Source organism: Euleptes europaea, chromosome 1 (assembly GCF_029931775.1).
Source record: "Euleptes europaea isolate rEulEur1 chromosome 1, rEulEur1.hap1, whole genome shotgun sequence".
NCBI classification, from domain to species: Eukaryota; Metazoa; Chordata; class Lepidosauria; order Squamata; family Sphaerodactylidae; genus Euleptes; species Euleptes europaea.
In genome coordinates, this window is record NC_079312.1 from 6,403,359 (window position 1) to 6,421,128 (window position 17,770).

The 17,770-nt window shown below is 47.5% G+C and overlaps 1 protein-coding gene across 1 annotated transcript; it reads left to right on the forward strand.

The window, feature by feature from the left end:
* The first annotated feature begins 2,426 nt into the window (after positions 1-2,426).
* LOC130475541 (zinc finger protein 431-like) lies at positions 2,427-12,759 on the forward strand. Its single transcript, XM_056847379.1, has 5 exons — positions 2,427-2,843; positions 6,312-6,443; positions 9,928-9,956; positions 10,890-11,823; positions 12,244-12,759. The coding sequence occupies exons 1-5, from the start codon at positions 2,427-2,429 to the stop codon at positions 12,757-12,759; spliced, it is 2,028 nt and encodes a 675-aa protein (XP_056703357.1).
* The last annotated feature ends 5,011 nt before the right edge of the window (positions 12,760-17,770 follow it).

Consider the following 17,770-nt stretch of genomic DNA (forward strand, 5'->3'; position numbering starts at 1 on the left):
CAAAGTGGCCCATTTCTCCGCATGTAAGACAGGCACCCCTCTGAAATCGGACTTCACGTTCCTGGAGCGGACGTGAGGGATTTCGTGGGACGAGCAGTGGTGCCTTGGGTTGAGGCTTTTGGGTGCCCTTCTCCTTGTGCTTTTGACGGACGAGAGAAATAAAGCGGCGGCGGCTTTCCACTTCCTCGGCTAATAGGATCCAGCCTTCGAGGGTATCGGGATCGCCCCGCATGTAAGACCAGTTCAGAATGTCAGGATGCAAGGCTTCCCTGAAATGATGGATTAGGGTGGTCTCGGGCCAACCTACAATTTTACTTGCCAGTCGCTGAAATTCATCGGCAAATTCCCGAACTGTAGCAGAGCCTTGTTTTAATTGTAAAAGTTCCGTTTTGGCTCTTTCTCCCAGGAAGGGGTCCTCAAACCTCCTTCTCAGGGCAGTCATGAAGTTGTTGAGGGAACGAATCGCACGAGAGCGGGTGTCAAACTGGAGGACCATCCAGTCAGCCGCTTTGCCTGTCAGGAGGGAAGCTACGTACCGCACCCGGCTATCTTCCGTGGGGAAAAGTTGACCTTGTTCTCGCATATAACTGTCCACTTGATGCAAGAAACAAGGCAAAGTCTCAAGAGATCCGTCATACGTAGTCCTCAATTTGAGTTGCTTCCAAGGGCCGGGCGCGGGCTGACCCGGTTGCACGGGTGGTCCGGGCGGAGGAGCAACAGGAGCTCCAAGAGGCAAGGGTGGAGCAGGCACATTAGCAGGTGGTTGCACGGGTGGTCGGAGCGGAGGAGCAACAGGAGCTCCAGGAGGTAAGGGTGGAGCAGGCACATTAGCGGGTGGTTGTACGGGTACCGCCTGACCCGGTATCGGAACGGGCTGTCTCTGAGCTATCAGGGTTTGTTGTAATTGCCTGTTCTCGTGAAGCATAAGTTCCATTACTTCTTGGAGTTGATCCACACGGTCGGAGAGCTCCCGATTCTGGGCTCGTAAAAGATGAACCTCCTCACTTGGGCCCCCAGTAAGATGAGGCTTACTGGTTCGGAAGCTCGTGGCCCATTGAGAGCTATCCCCATATAAATCCTCGTCTTCAGACTCATCTGAGTCTCGACGTCGGTCAGCCAAACGGCGTGCGCGTTGGGTCGTACGCGACGGGACAAACGCCGGGGAAAAGGTGAGACCTGATAATCCCAGTACATAGTCCTTGGGGCGCGTGTCCACGTTCGCCTGATTCCTTGCTGCAGCCGCCCTGGCTGCTTCCGCCGCCTCTCTCTCTCTTGCGACCCTAGCCGCTTCGGCGGCTTGCTGATCCGCAAGAACTTTGGCGTTCTCAAGTCTTAGGGCAGCCTCTGCCGTAATACGTGGCAAAAGTTCTGTCTCGAGGAGCAAGAGTATGGGGTCAGGTTCCCCGCCCAGCAGAGGTTGTACTCGAACCGCCAGTGCGGATGCCTCGGCTCCAAACGTCGGGGTCAAAACTTGAGCCAAGGTGGCTACCGGGGTGTCTTTTGTACATTCCACAAGGAGAAGAGCGGTGCTAATAGCGACTCGCTTGGCCTCAGCCTGGCAGCTGGCCGCATCCGGGATCAGGGAAAAACCCTCCGGTGGGGCTCCCGCCATGGTAGAAAGAGTTTGTCGAGAAATAAGATTATCCAGAAGTCCAGTTAATATTTGTAAATCCTCAGTCGCCAATCGGGCATCGTCCAGTAATTGATCCAAGTCCTGAAGATCTAAACGAGCATCAGTATCCTCCGATGTTAACATCCAGAGACGTCCTGTAAGAGATTGCCACTGCGCGTGTACCAGTCCCCTCAAGCGGCAAACCTCTCGGTTCGTCCGGAAAAGTTCAGCAATTAAGTCCTGTAACAGAGTAGGGTCCTCTGAGAAGGGCTCCAGGGTAGTAGATCACCTGGAGAGCTGCACAGCTCCCATCCAAGTGGCAGGCGAACCCCCCTGGGCTCCAGCCTGGCTAGGAGAATGGTGAAGATGTGAGATAGCTGTCATAATGTCAGCCCTTGGCCCACAGAACCAGAAATCACCACAAAGTCGTATAGAGTCCAAACAGGTGGATTTTACTGATCAAATAGGCATACAGTGCAAACGAATAAAATGACAGCTATGAAAGGCTCACTAGCTGGGAGATATTATAAGGCAGGAAAGGCGGGAGATTACACGCAGGAATACAGTTTCCCAGGAGCTGAGTTCCCAGGCTTAGGCTTAGGCATGCGACCTTGGGGGGCAGACAATACACAGAGACAGAGGCAATAACGGAACCGAGATAGCAGCCTGACAGTGTGCATAAAATCTCAATGCAAAAATCAGTCTTGGCTTCTCAGGAGGTTACAGATCCAGCACTTGTCTTTATAGAAGAATCCGGCAGTGGAAGAAGGCAATCTGCTAGTGCAAGTGGAGTCTCTTTACAGCAGAAGGGAGGATGAGGAGAGAGCCGGACTCAGCTGTCCCTGAATCAAGAAAAGGCCTTGATGCCACCGAGGCTGGGAGCAGAGCGGAGATATGGGAAGGAGCGGTGCAGAAGACCCAAGAAGAGAACAACGTCCTCTCTCCAGATGTGCATCGCCAGCAATTCAGGCAGTTCTGCTATCAGGAGGACAAGGGGCCCCGAGAGGCCTGCAGCCGACTCCACCATCTTTGCCATCAATGGCTGAAGCCGCAAAAGCACAGCAAGAAGGAGGTGCTGGACCTGGTGATCTTGGAGCAGTTCCTGGCCATCCTGCCCCCGGAGATGGAGAGCTGGGTCAGGGAATGTGGGCCAGAGACCAGTTCGCAGGCGGTGGCCCTAGCAGAAGGCTTCCTCCTGAGCCAGGCAGAGGGCAAGAATCAGGACCAGCAGGTGAGAAGTTTGCATCTAGGTAGTGTGCTGGAGCATAGGCTATGATCAAAGATTCCCGCAAAATCGACAGGGATTGCCGGAACATTTTGGAAACCCTCCTTTGCATGTCTTCCTCTTCCTTTTCTCATCAGCCTCCTCTTTCACCAATCCCTACTTCTGTTTCAGGTGCAGGAGAGGATGGCGCAGGAGCTTTACCACAGACCAGCTTTTCCAGGTAAGACCCAAAGGGGTGTCGTTCCCACTGGATGGCCTCCTTGAGCGTCTTGTGTGGGAAAGATGCTCCACTGCAGCCTCTCAGTTTAGAAATTCCGCTTGAGGGAGTAGAAACCTAGAATCAATTTAAAATCCCTGCAGGATAACAGGACAAATACATTAAAGGAGTTGACGACAGAAACGCCTCCAAACTCAAATGATGATGAATAATGTCAGAAATTGGGAAAATAGTGCATTGGGCCAATAGAAAGAGCTACAAAGTCATAAGCTTTCAGGAGCTCTTAGGCCGTAGTAACTTCCAATACTTTAAATTCAAGACCTTTTTGCTACCCAGTTATCGACAGGGCAAGGAGAGTCTTGAGTTGACAAACCTGAGAAGGGTGGTGGTGGAAGGTGGCAGTTGGTGGTATTAAAACTTTGTTGCATCTAAGTGGGTGTTAAATGCCGGAGTGGGTGAAGTTCTGTCAAAAAAATATCTTGGATCATTCTGTAAATAGCCATGTTTGTCAGTATGACATCCCTGGTCTCCTCATTCTTAGTGAATATGATATTCTGTTGTTGTTATATCAGTGGTTAAGAGCGGTGGCCTGTAATCTGGAGAACTGGGTTTGATTCCCTACTGCTCCACATGAGTGGCGGATTCTAATCTGGTGAACCGGGTTGGCTTCCCCACTGCTACACATGAAGCCAGCTGGGTGACCTTGGGCTAGTCACAGTTCTCTTAGAGCTCTCTCAGTCTCACCTCACAAGGTGTCTGTTGTGGGGAGGGAAAGGGAAGGAGACTGTAAGCTGGTATGATTCTCCTTAAAGTGGTACAGAAAATCGGCATATAAAAACCAACTCTTCTTCTAACAATACAGTGCAGCTATACGGGTCCTCACAGGGACCCTGTGGAGAGCACATATATGATCCATGCTCCATCAGCTGCACTGGCTCCAGATGGTATCCTGGATCAAGGTCACGGTGTTGATGCTTACTTTTAAAGCCCTGTGTGGCCTGGGACCCTCGTATTTATGGGACCGCCTTTCACAATGGACGCTTCGGAGAGCGTTAAACTCGTGAGGAGATAATCTGCTAGGGGTCCCTGGCCCAAAGATGTTCCTGCTGTGCTTAACCAGACCCCTACATGGTGGAACTCTGTCTAGGGAGATCCGAAATCTGAGAGGCCTAACTCAGTTTCTCAGGGCTTGCAAGACAGATATGTTTCACTATGCTTGCAGTTGAGGATAGCAACGGACAGTTCTATGCTAAGGTGGGCTATTCGTTGGGACCACTTCCTGAACCCACCCTGGCTTTCTTTTTCTGGCCTCCTCATCAGTCACTATATTACATCATTCTGATTCAGACTTCGTTATTGTTTTTGTGTGGTTTATTTTGACCCCCGTTTTGTTGTAAAAAATTGTATTTTAATCAGTTTTTACAAGTTGTCATCTGAGATATGGTGCTGTCATCAGGTTTTCTAAATTTGGGGATGTGACATTGTATTATATATATATTTTTTGTATTTAATTTTATATTGGTATTAGTGTGCAGGTTTATATATTGATGTTTTTGCTTATATGTTGTAAGCCAACCTGAGGCTTGTTTTAGGAGGGAAAGAGCGGGATAGAAGTCTAATAATAAACTCCAATAAACCAAATTATTAATAATATGAACGCTATTTTCATTTCTACTCTGCCTTTCTAACTGGGACTCAAGGTGGAGTATCTATATCGAATAAAAATAAACGCAATCAGTAAACATTAGATGAGAAAGTCAGGAAACCAGTGGATTACAAGATATGACAACAGTTTAAGATTCAATAAAAATATTTGAATTTAACAACACAGAATCTTTAGAAGATGGAATAAAGTACTGGAAGATGGAATAGAGTATTTGGGCTAGGATTGTAGACTGGGGGTGAAATCCGGAAGAAGGCGTGCAAATGGAATAAAGGTGATGTGTCAGTAGCATCTACCTCCGTGTCATCTCAGTGCCATGTCAAGAGGGTAACTGCTGGTCCTTCATCAAAAGCAAGGCTGCCTTTTTCTGTGTGAGCTAATAGTCTTGCCGCAAGGAAGGAGATTCTGGGATTTGGTGGCTGCATTTGTGTACTTGTTTACCACTGCCTGTCCATTGCACTGCATTGCAGAGTTCTTCCTTATATCTGTGACTTCTGACCCATCGGACAAACAGACAAATAGTTTTGTATATGATAACAGGACCAAGATTATCTTCTCAGGACCTTGTCTCTTCGGGACCGCCTCTCCTGGTATACCCCCCGATGGACATTATGATCGTCAGATGATAACTTGCTAGGGGGTTCCTAGCCCTAAGAATGTGCGGCTGTCCTCAACAAGAGCCAGGGCTTTTTCAGCCCTGGCTCCGGCCTAGTGGAATGCTCTGCCTAGTACCCTGAGGGCCCTGCGGGAGCTTACAAAGTTCCACAAAGCCTGCAAGACAGAGGTTTTCCTCCAGGCCTATAGTTGAGGATGGCCACGGGTACCACCTTTACTGGCCTCCCTCCCCTCCCATATGTATATTGTATAGTTTTGGAGGGGTGACTGCCTGCTCTACAATCAGCACAAGGGGCACGGCAGGCTCTCTTTTAGTTCTGATTTTTAATTTCAATTATTTAATGGCTTAGGGTTTTATATTAACTGTTATTCAGATGTTTTATGGATGTTATGAATTTTGGTTGGTTTTAGATTGTTACCCACCCTGAGCCTGCTGCGCCCGGGGAGGGCGGGTTAGAAATACGAGCAATAAATAAAATAAAGTTTAGATTTGGCAAAAGTGTGGAGGCAAAAAAGTATGTGAAATAAGGGTGCAGGGACAGTTGTGATCATGAGCCCAGAGAGGGAGAATCTAATCCCCCCCTTATAAAGTATAACGCAAAGTACTTGGAAAGTATAGAACGCCTTCCATTGACCACCTTATCCTTCCAGGTGATGCCATAAAACCAATGATTCCTTCTTTGCCATCTTTTTGTGATGGAGAAAAAGCAGCTTCCGTGCAGCCAGATCAGGTATGTGTGGAACTCTGGATCATGCCCTTGAGTGTCTCCCTACTCCCTCCCTAGGCTGGGCGGAATCACTATCACTTTCCCTCAGCTGCTATCTGTGCTGCTCACTGAATAGAAAATGAAAACATCTGATGAAGGTTTGAACCCTGAAATCAAACATCTAATTATATTCCTTTTGGAATGCCCCTAAGAAGGGGAAAGGTTGTTACATTATCTGTGATGGCAGAGGAGTTTCTTCTTTCTCTTTTCAGGGTCTGGTGACCTTTCAGGAGATATCTGTTCATTTCACCGAGGAGGAGTGGGCCCTGCTGGATCCAGACCAAAGAAGGCTTCACAAGGAAGTCATGGAGGACAATCATGAGAATGTGGCCTCCCTTGGTAAGGCTCTCATTTCCCTTGATTCAGAGATGCTGAAGGCAGAAACCATTCCTCTGACATGAATAGGCCAGGTTAGCCCATTCTCAACAGCCCATGGAAGCTAACCAGGGTCATTCCAGGTGGGTACTTGAATGGGAGATCCCCAAGAAAGTGCACGGTTGCTATGCAGAGGAAGGCAATGGCAAACCACCTCTGTCCCTTTCTTGCCCTGCAAACCCTAGAGCAGGGATGGGGAACGGCCCGTGGGCCGTTTACGGCCCCCGAGGCTATTTTTGGTGGCCCTTGGGAGCTTCAGGGCCCTGCCACAGAAACACAGCACAGCATGGCCCTCCCTGAAGCCGCAGCATGCAGGAATGCTGCGGCCCCTTTAAACCCCCTTCGCCGACTGCCAGCTGTTAATCTGCGAGAGGAGGGAGGAAGGAGAAATATGCTTCCCCCAAGGGAAGGTGAAGCATTCCTGTACGCCGCAGTACAACAGTTTAAACCTCTTTTGCTGCTGAGGGAGGGGGGAGGAAGAGGAAAAAGCCAGCCGCTCCTGGCAGCAGAGCATGCGTGTGGGAGCCGATCAGGTGGAGGACTTTTGTGAACGGGGGGGGGGGGGATGTGGGAAGGCTGAAGCCCAGTCGCATGGAGCCAGCTGTGTGTGTGTGAAGGCATTTCTCTCTTTTCTTCCTTTTTCTGTCTCTCTCCTTTCCTCTTTTTCTATCTCTTTCTCCCCCCTCTCTCTTTCTCTTTTTCTTTTTTTCTCCTTCCTCTTGCTTGCTTGCTTGCCTTCTTGCCTTCCTTCCTTCTTTTCTTCTTTCTTTCCTTCTTTCTTCCTTTCCTTCTTTCCTTCCTTCCTTCTTTCCTTCCCTGCAGATTGACCGCAGGCTGCAAGCTGCACCCCACTGCACCTTGGTTGCTTGGGCCCACTGCTGGCTGCCCTCCCACATGGGAGGAGGGGGAAGACCTGGGGGAGCAGAGGCACCCTCCAAGCCTTCTCTGTGTAGCCTCCATTAGGGTTGCCAACCTCCAGGTGGTGGCTGGAGATCTCCTGCTATTACAACTGATCTCCAGCCAATAGAGATCAGTTCCCATGGAGAAAATGGCCGCTTTGGCCATTGGGCTCTATGGCTATGCAGTCTTCCTCCCCAAACCCCGCCCTCCTCAGGCTCCACCCCCAAAACCTCCCGCCAGTGGTGAAGAGGACCTGGCAACCCTAACTTCTCCCCCCCCCCCCAAGAAAAATACCAGGAGATCTATGCCCGGTATGGCCCTTGAACAATGTTATAAATATGCAAATAGCCCTTGGCAGAAAAAAGGTTCCCCACCCCTGCCCTAGAGGGTTGCCATAACTCAGCTGTGACCTGACAGCACTTTCCACCACCACCACCACCCCCAGGAAGGGCCCTGGGAGGGCTCTTCCAGTGGAGACTCTGGATAATGGAATGCAGGAGATTTCACGGCAGGCCAGGGAGGGGTTCTCTGCATACTTCCTGGACTCCGTTAGAATTAGTGTGGAAGCGAAAGGAAAAATGCATTTGTAAAGAAAAACGACTACGACAGAGGAGGAAGATCCACCCTCACCCCCCCCCAACTGCCCATTGAGGAACTGAGCGACTTCATTGTTCTTCAGGGGGGGAAATCCATTGAAAGGAGGGCAGGAGGGGAATTGGCCGCAATAACAGTTTGTGGGATGTCAATGAGGCCTCCTCTTGGGCCTTTCAGCTCAGCCATGGAAAGGAGCATTTGAAATAATAACAACAATAATAATACTTGTATAGGGCCCTTAATATGCATTTTCCAAAAGTTCGAAAAGACCTTTGCTTGCCTTGAGGACATTACACCCCTCCCCTGGGACTTGAGGAGCATAAGTGTGGGGCAGAGGGGGAAGAAGGATGAATTGGGGCCCTTCTGCTGTGTTCATTCCTGTTACGCCAGTATAAGCTTAGGCATGGTTCCTGATTCAGTTAAAAGAGATGGCAGAGCACTGAAGTCACAAAACAATAACAAAAAAAGAACAGGATTTCAGCAGGTGAGGTTTGGCTCTATTTCCTGATGAGCTTCGCTTGCTGAATTCCTGCCTCTGAGGCTTCTCTGGAATTCAGTTGGGCGGGTGCACTTTTCCCGTTCTAGGCTGGAGGGAAACGGTGGCTCTGTCTACGCTCGAGTCTGGTTTAAACATCTGAATATTTCTTAGAGTTGGAATGTCTGGAAGTCACTGGTCTGTTTCTTTTCCCTGTAGAAGGACTTCTGCTTCTCCAACCTGATTCCATGTCCCAAGTGGAAGAAGCAGGAGATCCACTTATCCAAGATGCTGAAGAAACAGAGAGATCAGCAGGTAGCTGCCTATTTGTGTGGTGGAAGCGGGTAGGACTTCTCTTGGGCTAGATTTCACCAGTTGGGAAACGGAGGGATTTCTCTAGAGGCAACAGCCTGAGAATGGCCAGGAATGCTTTCTCAAGTGTGAAAGAGAAACTTAAAACAGGAACAAAATGCTGGCTAGTTTGTATCTAAGATTGGCAGGAAATATTTATTGTGCTCGGCTTTAATACACATTAATTTATTTGTATGCTGCCTGTTCGCAATCCAATCCAAAGAAAAACAATTTTCTTCAATAAGTACTGGCTTGTAATGATTAAGTCAATTAAACAATTAAAGATTCAACTGTTCACAATATATGCACATCTAGTACGATAAGAATAACCCTTAGATAAGCAAGTAGTACTGCTGTACATAAATCTAACAACAGTGCAGATAATAGTCATAAGAACATAAGAAAGGCCCTGCTGGGTCAGACCAAGGCCCATCAAGTCCAGCAGTCTGTTCACACAGTGGCCAACCAGGTGCCTCTAGGAAGCCACAAACAAGACGAGTGCAGCAGCACCATCCTGCCTGTGTTCCACCGCACCCAAAATAATAGGCATGCTCCTCTGATACCCACAAGTTTTTGTTTTGTTTTTGCTAGTGTGTTCACAAAACAATAGCATAAGATCCTAAATACTGCCTAAAAAACAATCGGTTTAAAAATCCAGGAGCACAAGAATAGCATAAAAAAGCCACAAAGTTGCCTCAAAAATCTCCTGAGAACACTCCTCAAGTTTAAGGAAGACGCTAAAGCAGCTAAAAAGATAAACCCCCAAGTTAAGGGCAGGTTGAAAAGAAATGTTTTCACTGGGCAAGGTCAGCTCCAGGTGAGTTTAAAGGTGGGGAATATTCCCCAGATGAGGGGCACCCCTGGAAATTCCCAGTCTCCAGTCACCACCTGCTTCTGCTCTGCAGGCAGGGCCACAGAACACAGGGCTTGGGAGGCCGAACTTTTCGGGGAGTGGAGAATACGGTAAGCTTTTACTAGTTTGGAGCTCTGATGGGGTCTCCCTATTTCAGGGATAAAGCTGCTCAAAACTCACTGTCCAGTGAACGCAGTCGGTTCTGAGTTCAAATATAGAAAGAGATTTGCTAGAGGTCCCTCTAGTCCAGCCTTCTATTTCACACAGTGGTCAACTTGAGTCCTGGGAAGTTTCACAAATAAAGGAGCAGCTCCAAAGCCTCCCTCTTCAGAGAGACGGCCTCTAAGCATGGATGTTCCGCTGGGCAACCTTGTCTCTGCTGGAACTATCCTCCAAGGAAGCAGAGAGAGACAGCCTCTAAACATGGAAGCTGCACTGGGCTACCTTGTCTCTGCTGGATCTACCCTCCAAGGAAGCATCAACAGCTGATTCATACAGGGCAAGATTTGTCTCCCCTTTAAGTGATTCCAGTTCTTTCACTGTGAAGAGCAGTTAATGATCTTTACTTGATTCCACTTTTGCTTGAAGGTCTTACAAGTAGTTTCTCTTTATTTCAGCGGCTGATGGTTGCCAGAAAAACTCTGAGGGTGAACCACAACACCTCTTATTTGACGAAAAACAGCAGAAGAGAAATGCTGGAACGAAAAGGAAGAGGGTGAAAGATTGCTCTGCTTCTCAGGCTGCTGAATCCCAGGTGTTTGATACACACTGGAGAATCCACACAGGGGAGAAACCTGGTAAATGCTTAGAGCGTAGAAGGAGCTTTGCTCAGAGTTCAAAGCTTACTAGACATCAGTGTATCTACACTGGAAAGAAACCTTATAAATGCTTGCAGTGTGGAAAGAGCTTTACTCGGAATTCAGAGCTTACTATCCATCAGCGTATCCACACAGGGGAGAAACCTTATAAATGCTTGCAGTGTGGAAAGAGCTTTACTCGGAATTCAGAACTTACTAAACATCAGCGTACCCACACTGGGGAGAAACTTTATAAGTGCTTGCAGTGTGGAAAGAGCTTTGCTTGGAGTTCTCTGCTTACTATCCATCAGCATACCCACACTGGGGAGAAACCTTATAAGTGCTTGCAGTGTGGAAAGAGCTTTGCTTCCAGTTCAGAACTTACTAAACATCAGCATACCCACACTGGGGAGAAACCTTATAAGTGCTTGCAGTGTGGAAAGAGCTTTGCTTCAAGTTCAGAACTTACTATCCATCAGCGTACCCACACTGGGGAGAAACCTTATAAGTGCTTGCAGTGTGGAAAGAGCTTTGCTCAGGGTTCACATCTTACTATCCATCAGCGTATCCACACAGGGGAGAAACCTTATAAATGCTTGCAGTGTGGAAAGAGCTTTACTCGGAATTCAGAACTTACTAAACATCAGCGTACCCACACTGGGGAGAAACCTTATAAGTGCTTGCAGTGTGGAAAGAGCTTTGCTTGGAGTTCTCTGCTTACTGTCCATCAGCGTACCCACACTGGGGAGAAACCTTATAAGTGCTTGCAGTGTGGAAAGAGCTTTGCTTCAAGTTCAGAACTTACTAAACATCAGCGTACCCACACTGGGGAGAAACCTTATAAGTGCTTGCAGTGTGGAAAGAGCTTTGCTCAGGGTTCACAGCTTACTATCCATCAGCGTATCCACACAGGGGAGAAACCTTATAAATGCTTGCAGTGTGGAAAGAGCTTTGCTTCAAGTTCAGAACTTACTAAACATCAGCATACCCACACTGGGGAGAAACCTTATAAGTGCTTGCAGTGTGGAAAGAGCTTTGCTTCAAGTTCAGAACTTACTAAACATCAGCGTACTCACACTGGGGAGAAACCTTATAAGTGCTTGCAGTGTGGAAAGAGCTTTGCTCAGGGTTCACAGCTTACTATCCATCAGCGTATCCACACAGGGGAGAAACCTTATAAGTGCTTGCAGTGTGAAAAGAGGTTTGCTCTGGGTTCACAGCTTACTGTACATCAGCGTACCCACACTGGGGAGAAACCTTATAAGTGCTTGCAGTGTGGAAAGAGCTTTGCTCAGGTTTCACAGCTTACTATCCATCAGCGTACCCACACTGGGGAGAAACCTTATAAGTGCTTGCAGTGTGGAAAGAGCTTTGCTCAGGTTTCACAGCTTACTATCCATCAGCGTACCCACACTGGGGAGAAACCTTTTAAATGCTTTCAGTGTAAAAAGGGCTTTGCTCAGAAAGCACATCTTACTGTCCATCAGCGTACCCACACTGGGGAGAAACCTTATAAATGCTTGCAGTGCAGAAAGAACTTTGCTCAGAGTTCAGAGCTTACTATCCATCAGCGTATCCACACTGGGGGGAAACCTTATGAATGCTTGCAGTGTGGAAAGAGCTTTGCTCAGGGTTCACAGCTTACTCGACATCAGCGTATCCACACTGAGGGGAAACCTTATGAATGCTTGCAGTGTGGAAAGAGCTTTGCTGAGAATGCAAAGCTTACTATCCATCAGCGTATCCACAGTGGGGAGAAACCTTTTAAATGCTTTCAGTGTAAAAAGGCCTTTGCTCAGAAAGCACATCTTACTGTCCATCAACGTATCCACACTGGTGAGAAACTTTTTAAATGCTTGCAGTGTGGAAAGAGCTTTGCTGAGAATGCAAAGCTTACTGTCCATCAGCGTACCCACACTGGGGAGAAACCTTATAAGTGCTTGCAGTGTGGAAAGAGCTTTGCTTGGAGTTCTCTGCTTACTGTCCATCAGCGTACCCACACTGGGGAGAAACCTTATAAGTGCTTGCAGTGTGGAAAGAGCTTTGCTTCAAGTTCAGAACTTACTAAACATCAGCGTACCCACACTGGGGAGAAACCTTATAAATGCTTGCAGTGTGGAAAGAGCTTTGCTTCAAGTTCAGAACTTACTAAACATCAGCGTACCCACACTGGGGAGAAACCTTATAAATGCTTGCAGTGTGGAAAGAGCTTTGCTCAGAGTTCAAATCTCACTGTCCATCAATGTATCCACATTGGAGAGAAACCTTATAAAGCAAGGGAAGCAAACCTTGCACACTTGGGAGAAACCTTATAAATGCTTGCACTGTGGAAAGATCTTTGCTCAGAGTTCACAGCTTAATAGACTGTTTTTCCCCTTTGGGTGTCATCACGTTCCGTTTGGATTAAGTTATAGGAGGTAAGTTCTGTTGTAATTTGGGAGCTCTTTCTGTTAGCTGTTATCATGCCGATGCCATCTTGTCTCCCCAGGCTGCCCCAACTAATAATTAGAAAGTTTTGCAGGATTCAGAGAAAGTAGATAACTTGTTCTCCATTTCCTGAAATATGAGAACTGAGGACGCACCTGAAAAAACTGATGGGTTGTATGTAGATTCAGAACAAACGAAAATCCATCATGGGAAGCATAATAAAGGAACTCATTGCCACCCTTAGTAGACATCAGCGTATCCACACTGAGGAGAAATGCTTGCAGTGAGGAAAGGGCTTTGCTCAGAGTTAACACCCATCGATGAATTCACACTTCAGAAACTAGATCGGCACTTGGATTGTAAAAATTGTTTCCTCAGAGTGACAGGCTCATCGCTTGGAATGTGGAGGAAACCTTATAAATCTTAAGGAACCATATGAATTTTGCCAGTTTTACAAGATCTTCAGCCTCCAGCCCAACCTTGCCAGGCATCACTATCTAGACTTTTGGTGCTAAATTCAGCTTTTGCTTGGTAGGCTGGAAGTAAGAATAATTGTTAGTGTCGTTTTCTTTACAAGAAACATTTTAAAATGGATACTGCTGGAGGAGAGAGAGGAACCTGTGAAAATATACAAAGTAGGCCAAAGAGCTTTTTGTCACCGAACTGGTAATTGTAGTCAAAGGCCTTCATCTTTTGCCAGACACAGAATAGATTCTACAGCGACAACATTTCTGTTGTCATCTTTGCATTGATTAGCAACAGGATGGGAACATTATACCTGCTCCTGCTGCCCTTCATAAAAAAACATTAAAAAAGGGCTTTTTTGCTCAACACAGCAGTAATTTAACTCTATATGAGAGCGTAGCAAAAATATCTGTTTCAAGTTGGGGTTAAACAGTAAAGTTGGGGTTAAACAGTAAAATAGACAAGTTTGCAGATGACACCAAATTATTTACGGTGGTTAAAACAAAATCAGACTGTGAAGAGCTCCAGAAGGATCTCTACATACTGGCAAATGAGTTTCAATGTGAGTAAGTGTAAAGTGATGCATATTGGGGGGAAAAATCCCAACTTCACATATGCACTGATGGGATCTGTGCTGGCAGCGACATACCAAGAAAGGGATCTTGGGGTGGTAGTGGCTAGCTCAATGAAGATGTCAACCCAGTGTGCGGCTGCTGTAAAAAAGGCAAATTCTATGCTGGCCATGATTAGACAAGGAAAAGAGAATAAAACTGCTGATATCATACTGCCCTTGTACAAATCTGTGGTGAGACCACTCTTGGAATACTGTGTACAGTTCTGGCCACCACACCTCAAAAAGGATATTACAGAGCTTGAGAAGGTGCAGAGGTTCCCAACCTTTTTTTGGCCATGCCCCACCTGAGCATCTCTGAAATCCTGATGCCCCCCCCCCCCGGTGACATATAATTCTTATTATTCAAAAAGTGAACAACTATTCACGTGGAGGAGGCTTTCCCCCTCTCCATTGTCACCAGCTGAGCGCCGCGTACATTCTGATTTTAATTTTAAAAATGTGTATGTTACAGTATATATTTATATACTGTATATGAGGCCCCTAGAACCATATGAAATGCAAACAATTCACTGTTAATAACTCATTCTCGAATTGCCCCCCTGTGGGGCATGTGCCCCACGTTGGGATCCACTGCCTTAGAGTATTTATAGGCCGCCTCTCCAGAGACCTGCTGAAGGCAGCTCAGCATTAAAAGTAAAACCAAACTCAACTGGCAATTGTCAACCAGCCAGGAGATAAAGCAAGCATTGAGCTGCCTAAAGCATATCTAGAAACAGTCCTCGGGCCAAGAGCAGATCATAAATGGAGCCCTTAGTGAAAAGCCAGGGTCAAGAGAAGCCTCTTTTCTTAAAGGCACCAGGAGGCCAAGAGAGAGAGGGTGGCCCTATAGTCAGGAGTCCTCAATCTGCAGGGAGACTTTGATGGCAAACACCTCAAGCTGGAGAGAAGCTAACTCTTTTTAAAGGGGGATGAGGAGTGGTTGGAGAGAGATTTTCCCCTTCCCACAGCGGACACACAGATTTCTTTCTCCTCCCTCCAGGCAAATAGAGTTTGCAGGTTTTCAGTAATCACCCACATCCTCTTTATTCCAGGTAAAAGCAGGACAATATTCCCCACCACCCCCAGAGTGGTCGTGGCTCAGTGGTAGATCACTGAGGGTCACCATAAAGACTCCTGGGAGTAAGATTGGTCAACTAGAATCCTGCCAATGCATCTCGTTGGGCATAAAGAAAGATCCTTCATTTTCCTCTTAGCCTTGTGTGGATTACATCTCTCTTTGGGACACCTCTTGATTTTGGGGGGCCAGGTTGGCCGGAACACCTGTTTTGGACTTTGATTTATGGCCTCAAGGGAAGCTCAAGAAGCCAAAGTCTATATTGAATTAGAAATAATCTCTAGCCTCCACTTAAGAGAAAGCAGTTTCAAATTATGGACGTAGTCCCATTTAAAATATCAAAAGAAGTTTAATTTGTGGAGAGTTGTAGCCTGCACAAATTATCTTGACGCCATCTTTGAGGGGACTCAGTCATGTCCGCTTAACATCTGGAATTAGAGAACCAATGCTTGTCAATGCGCTTAGGTTCATGATTGACCTTTTTATTAGTTCATCCTTGCTGTTCACGGCTCTTATATTGTCTATTTCTGCACATCCCTTTAATAAATGCTATTCACTGCATTTTGTGGTGTTCTTGGGTTTGGGGGCTTCCGTCTGAATCCAGTTCTTTAGCTGTCCTTGGCTGGGACCAAAGGGATCCCCAGACCGGGAAACTGGACTCCCTCCTATGCACATCTGGTTGAGGGTCCGTCCTCCTCCTCTCACCCCACATCAAGCCACAACCCATGACACAGCTTCTCCTGTGAGGTTCAGGAGGGGAGGAACGAAGCTAATGGGAGGGGGTGCCACATCCAGTAACTCCGCATTATATATTTATATATGCTGGGAAAGACCCTCTTGTGATTCCCAAGAGCTGCATGGAGGAAGGGGAGAAGCTTCTGGCCGGGCTCACTGTCTTGAGCCACACATACAGAGCCTTTCCCAGGCATCGGCTGCGCTGCTCCCTCTTTAGGATCCCTCCTTGGAGGCAAGAAGGAGCATCAGCTGGGGTGGAAAAGGAGGGGGGGCGAATCCTGCCTTCCCTTTGCTGCACTTTGGCAGGGAAAGTGGGGCTCGCAGGGGCGCAAGGAAGACGCAGCCTCCGGCGGGGCGAAGCAAGGAGGCGCATTTTGGAGAGAGACAGCCTAAGGGTTAAACGGAAGGAGTCTCAATTCCTAGAGCGGCATCAACCAAGAAGCCCGCCTGACTTGGGGCAAGCACTTCCGGCTTGTGCCTGGGGAGAGGAAGAGAGGCGGGAAGCGCCGGTGGGGACTTTTCAAAAGAACTGGTAAGCAATAAGAGAATAGTTCCTTTGCAAAAACCTTCCCTGGTTTTGACAGTGGAATAGCCCGGGGGGGGGGGCATTTGAGATGTTGCAAAGACCCCCTGCAAAAACAACAACAACCCCCCAAAAAAACCATATGATTAACCAGCGGGGCTCCATTTCCCCAGCTTTTCCCCCCTGCAGGCAGAGCCAAGCTCTTCCTTAATGCTCCGCCGGCTCCACTGTGCTGTCGGTTTCTGTACCTCTTCGGCTGCAGTCTGCAAAGGATTTTGTTCCGACCCTTCCCATCCGCCGGGCGTGGTGGTGGTGCAGGGTGGGCACTCGTGTACTCTGCTATGGCTCTTTCTTCCTGAAGAAGTTGAAGCAAATCTTTTCTGGGCGCCTTCTGTGGTTTTGGCGCTCCTCAGCGGCCTCGGCTAAAGCGCGATCCTTTGTTTCTGGCAACCTGCCTCTCTTGCAGCGTGGGGCGCCTGGGAGGATCCGATGATCCCTTCTGGATGAGCCACCAAGTTCTGGAAAGTCGCCCTTGGGGTTTCCTGAAACCAGCCGCAAAGCCTCACTTTGCATTCTTGTAGGACAAAACTTTATGTAGAGAATTTTAATGCTGGTTCTCCAAGGAACCTGCCTGAGGGGGCGTGAAAAGTAAAATAGGATAATTAACCTGAAATATTAATATTCATTAATTAAAGTCCAGCATACCCCCTGCCACAGCATAAGAACATAGATCTTGGAGCCGCTTAAAATGGATAACAGTTTCCAGACCAGAAGTACCCTATAATTAAAAGGCGCCCTTCAAAATTCTTGTTTTTATTTTGCATACAGTGCTCTTCAAACTTGTTAGCAGTAGAAAAGAGCAAGAGTCTAGTAGCACCTTAAAGATGAGCGGTGGCTCACGAAAGCTCATACCCTGCCAGAAAATATTTTTGTTAGTCTTTAAGGTGCTACTGGACTCTTGCTCTTTTCTACTGCTGCAGGTAGACTAACACGGCTACCCACTGTAAACAAACTTGTTAGCGTGTTTAGATTTCTTGTCTGCACAGTGAGTCAAAAGGTAGAAAACCTCTTGGGGGCGGGGTGGCCCTTCATAGTTGAAAACAAGGCCTTCCTTCCTCTTCTCCGCATCCTCCGCAAATGCCCTGGCTTCCATGATCTTTCCATGATGCTTGGCTCTTCTCCAGTTGTCTGCCCCAGGATCGGGGCCATCCAGCACCTCTGGGACTCTTAAGTGGCTCCACCCTTTTTCTTACTCCCTGTTCCCAACTTTGCAATGGCTGTGTAAATTGGCCTCCTGCTCCCATGGGAGGGGGAGGGTTTCTCTGGTTGGGGAATGCTGCAGGAATCTTTCCATTATGCTTTACCAACACTTGTATTAAGCAGCAGATAACCTTTTTAAGGAGGCCTTTCTGTTTTGTTTTGTTGCCTTTTCTAATTTGTTTATTTTTTAACCTATAAGACATACAACAACATACAACTGAAGGCATA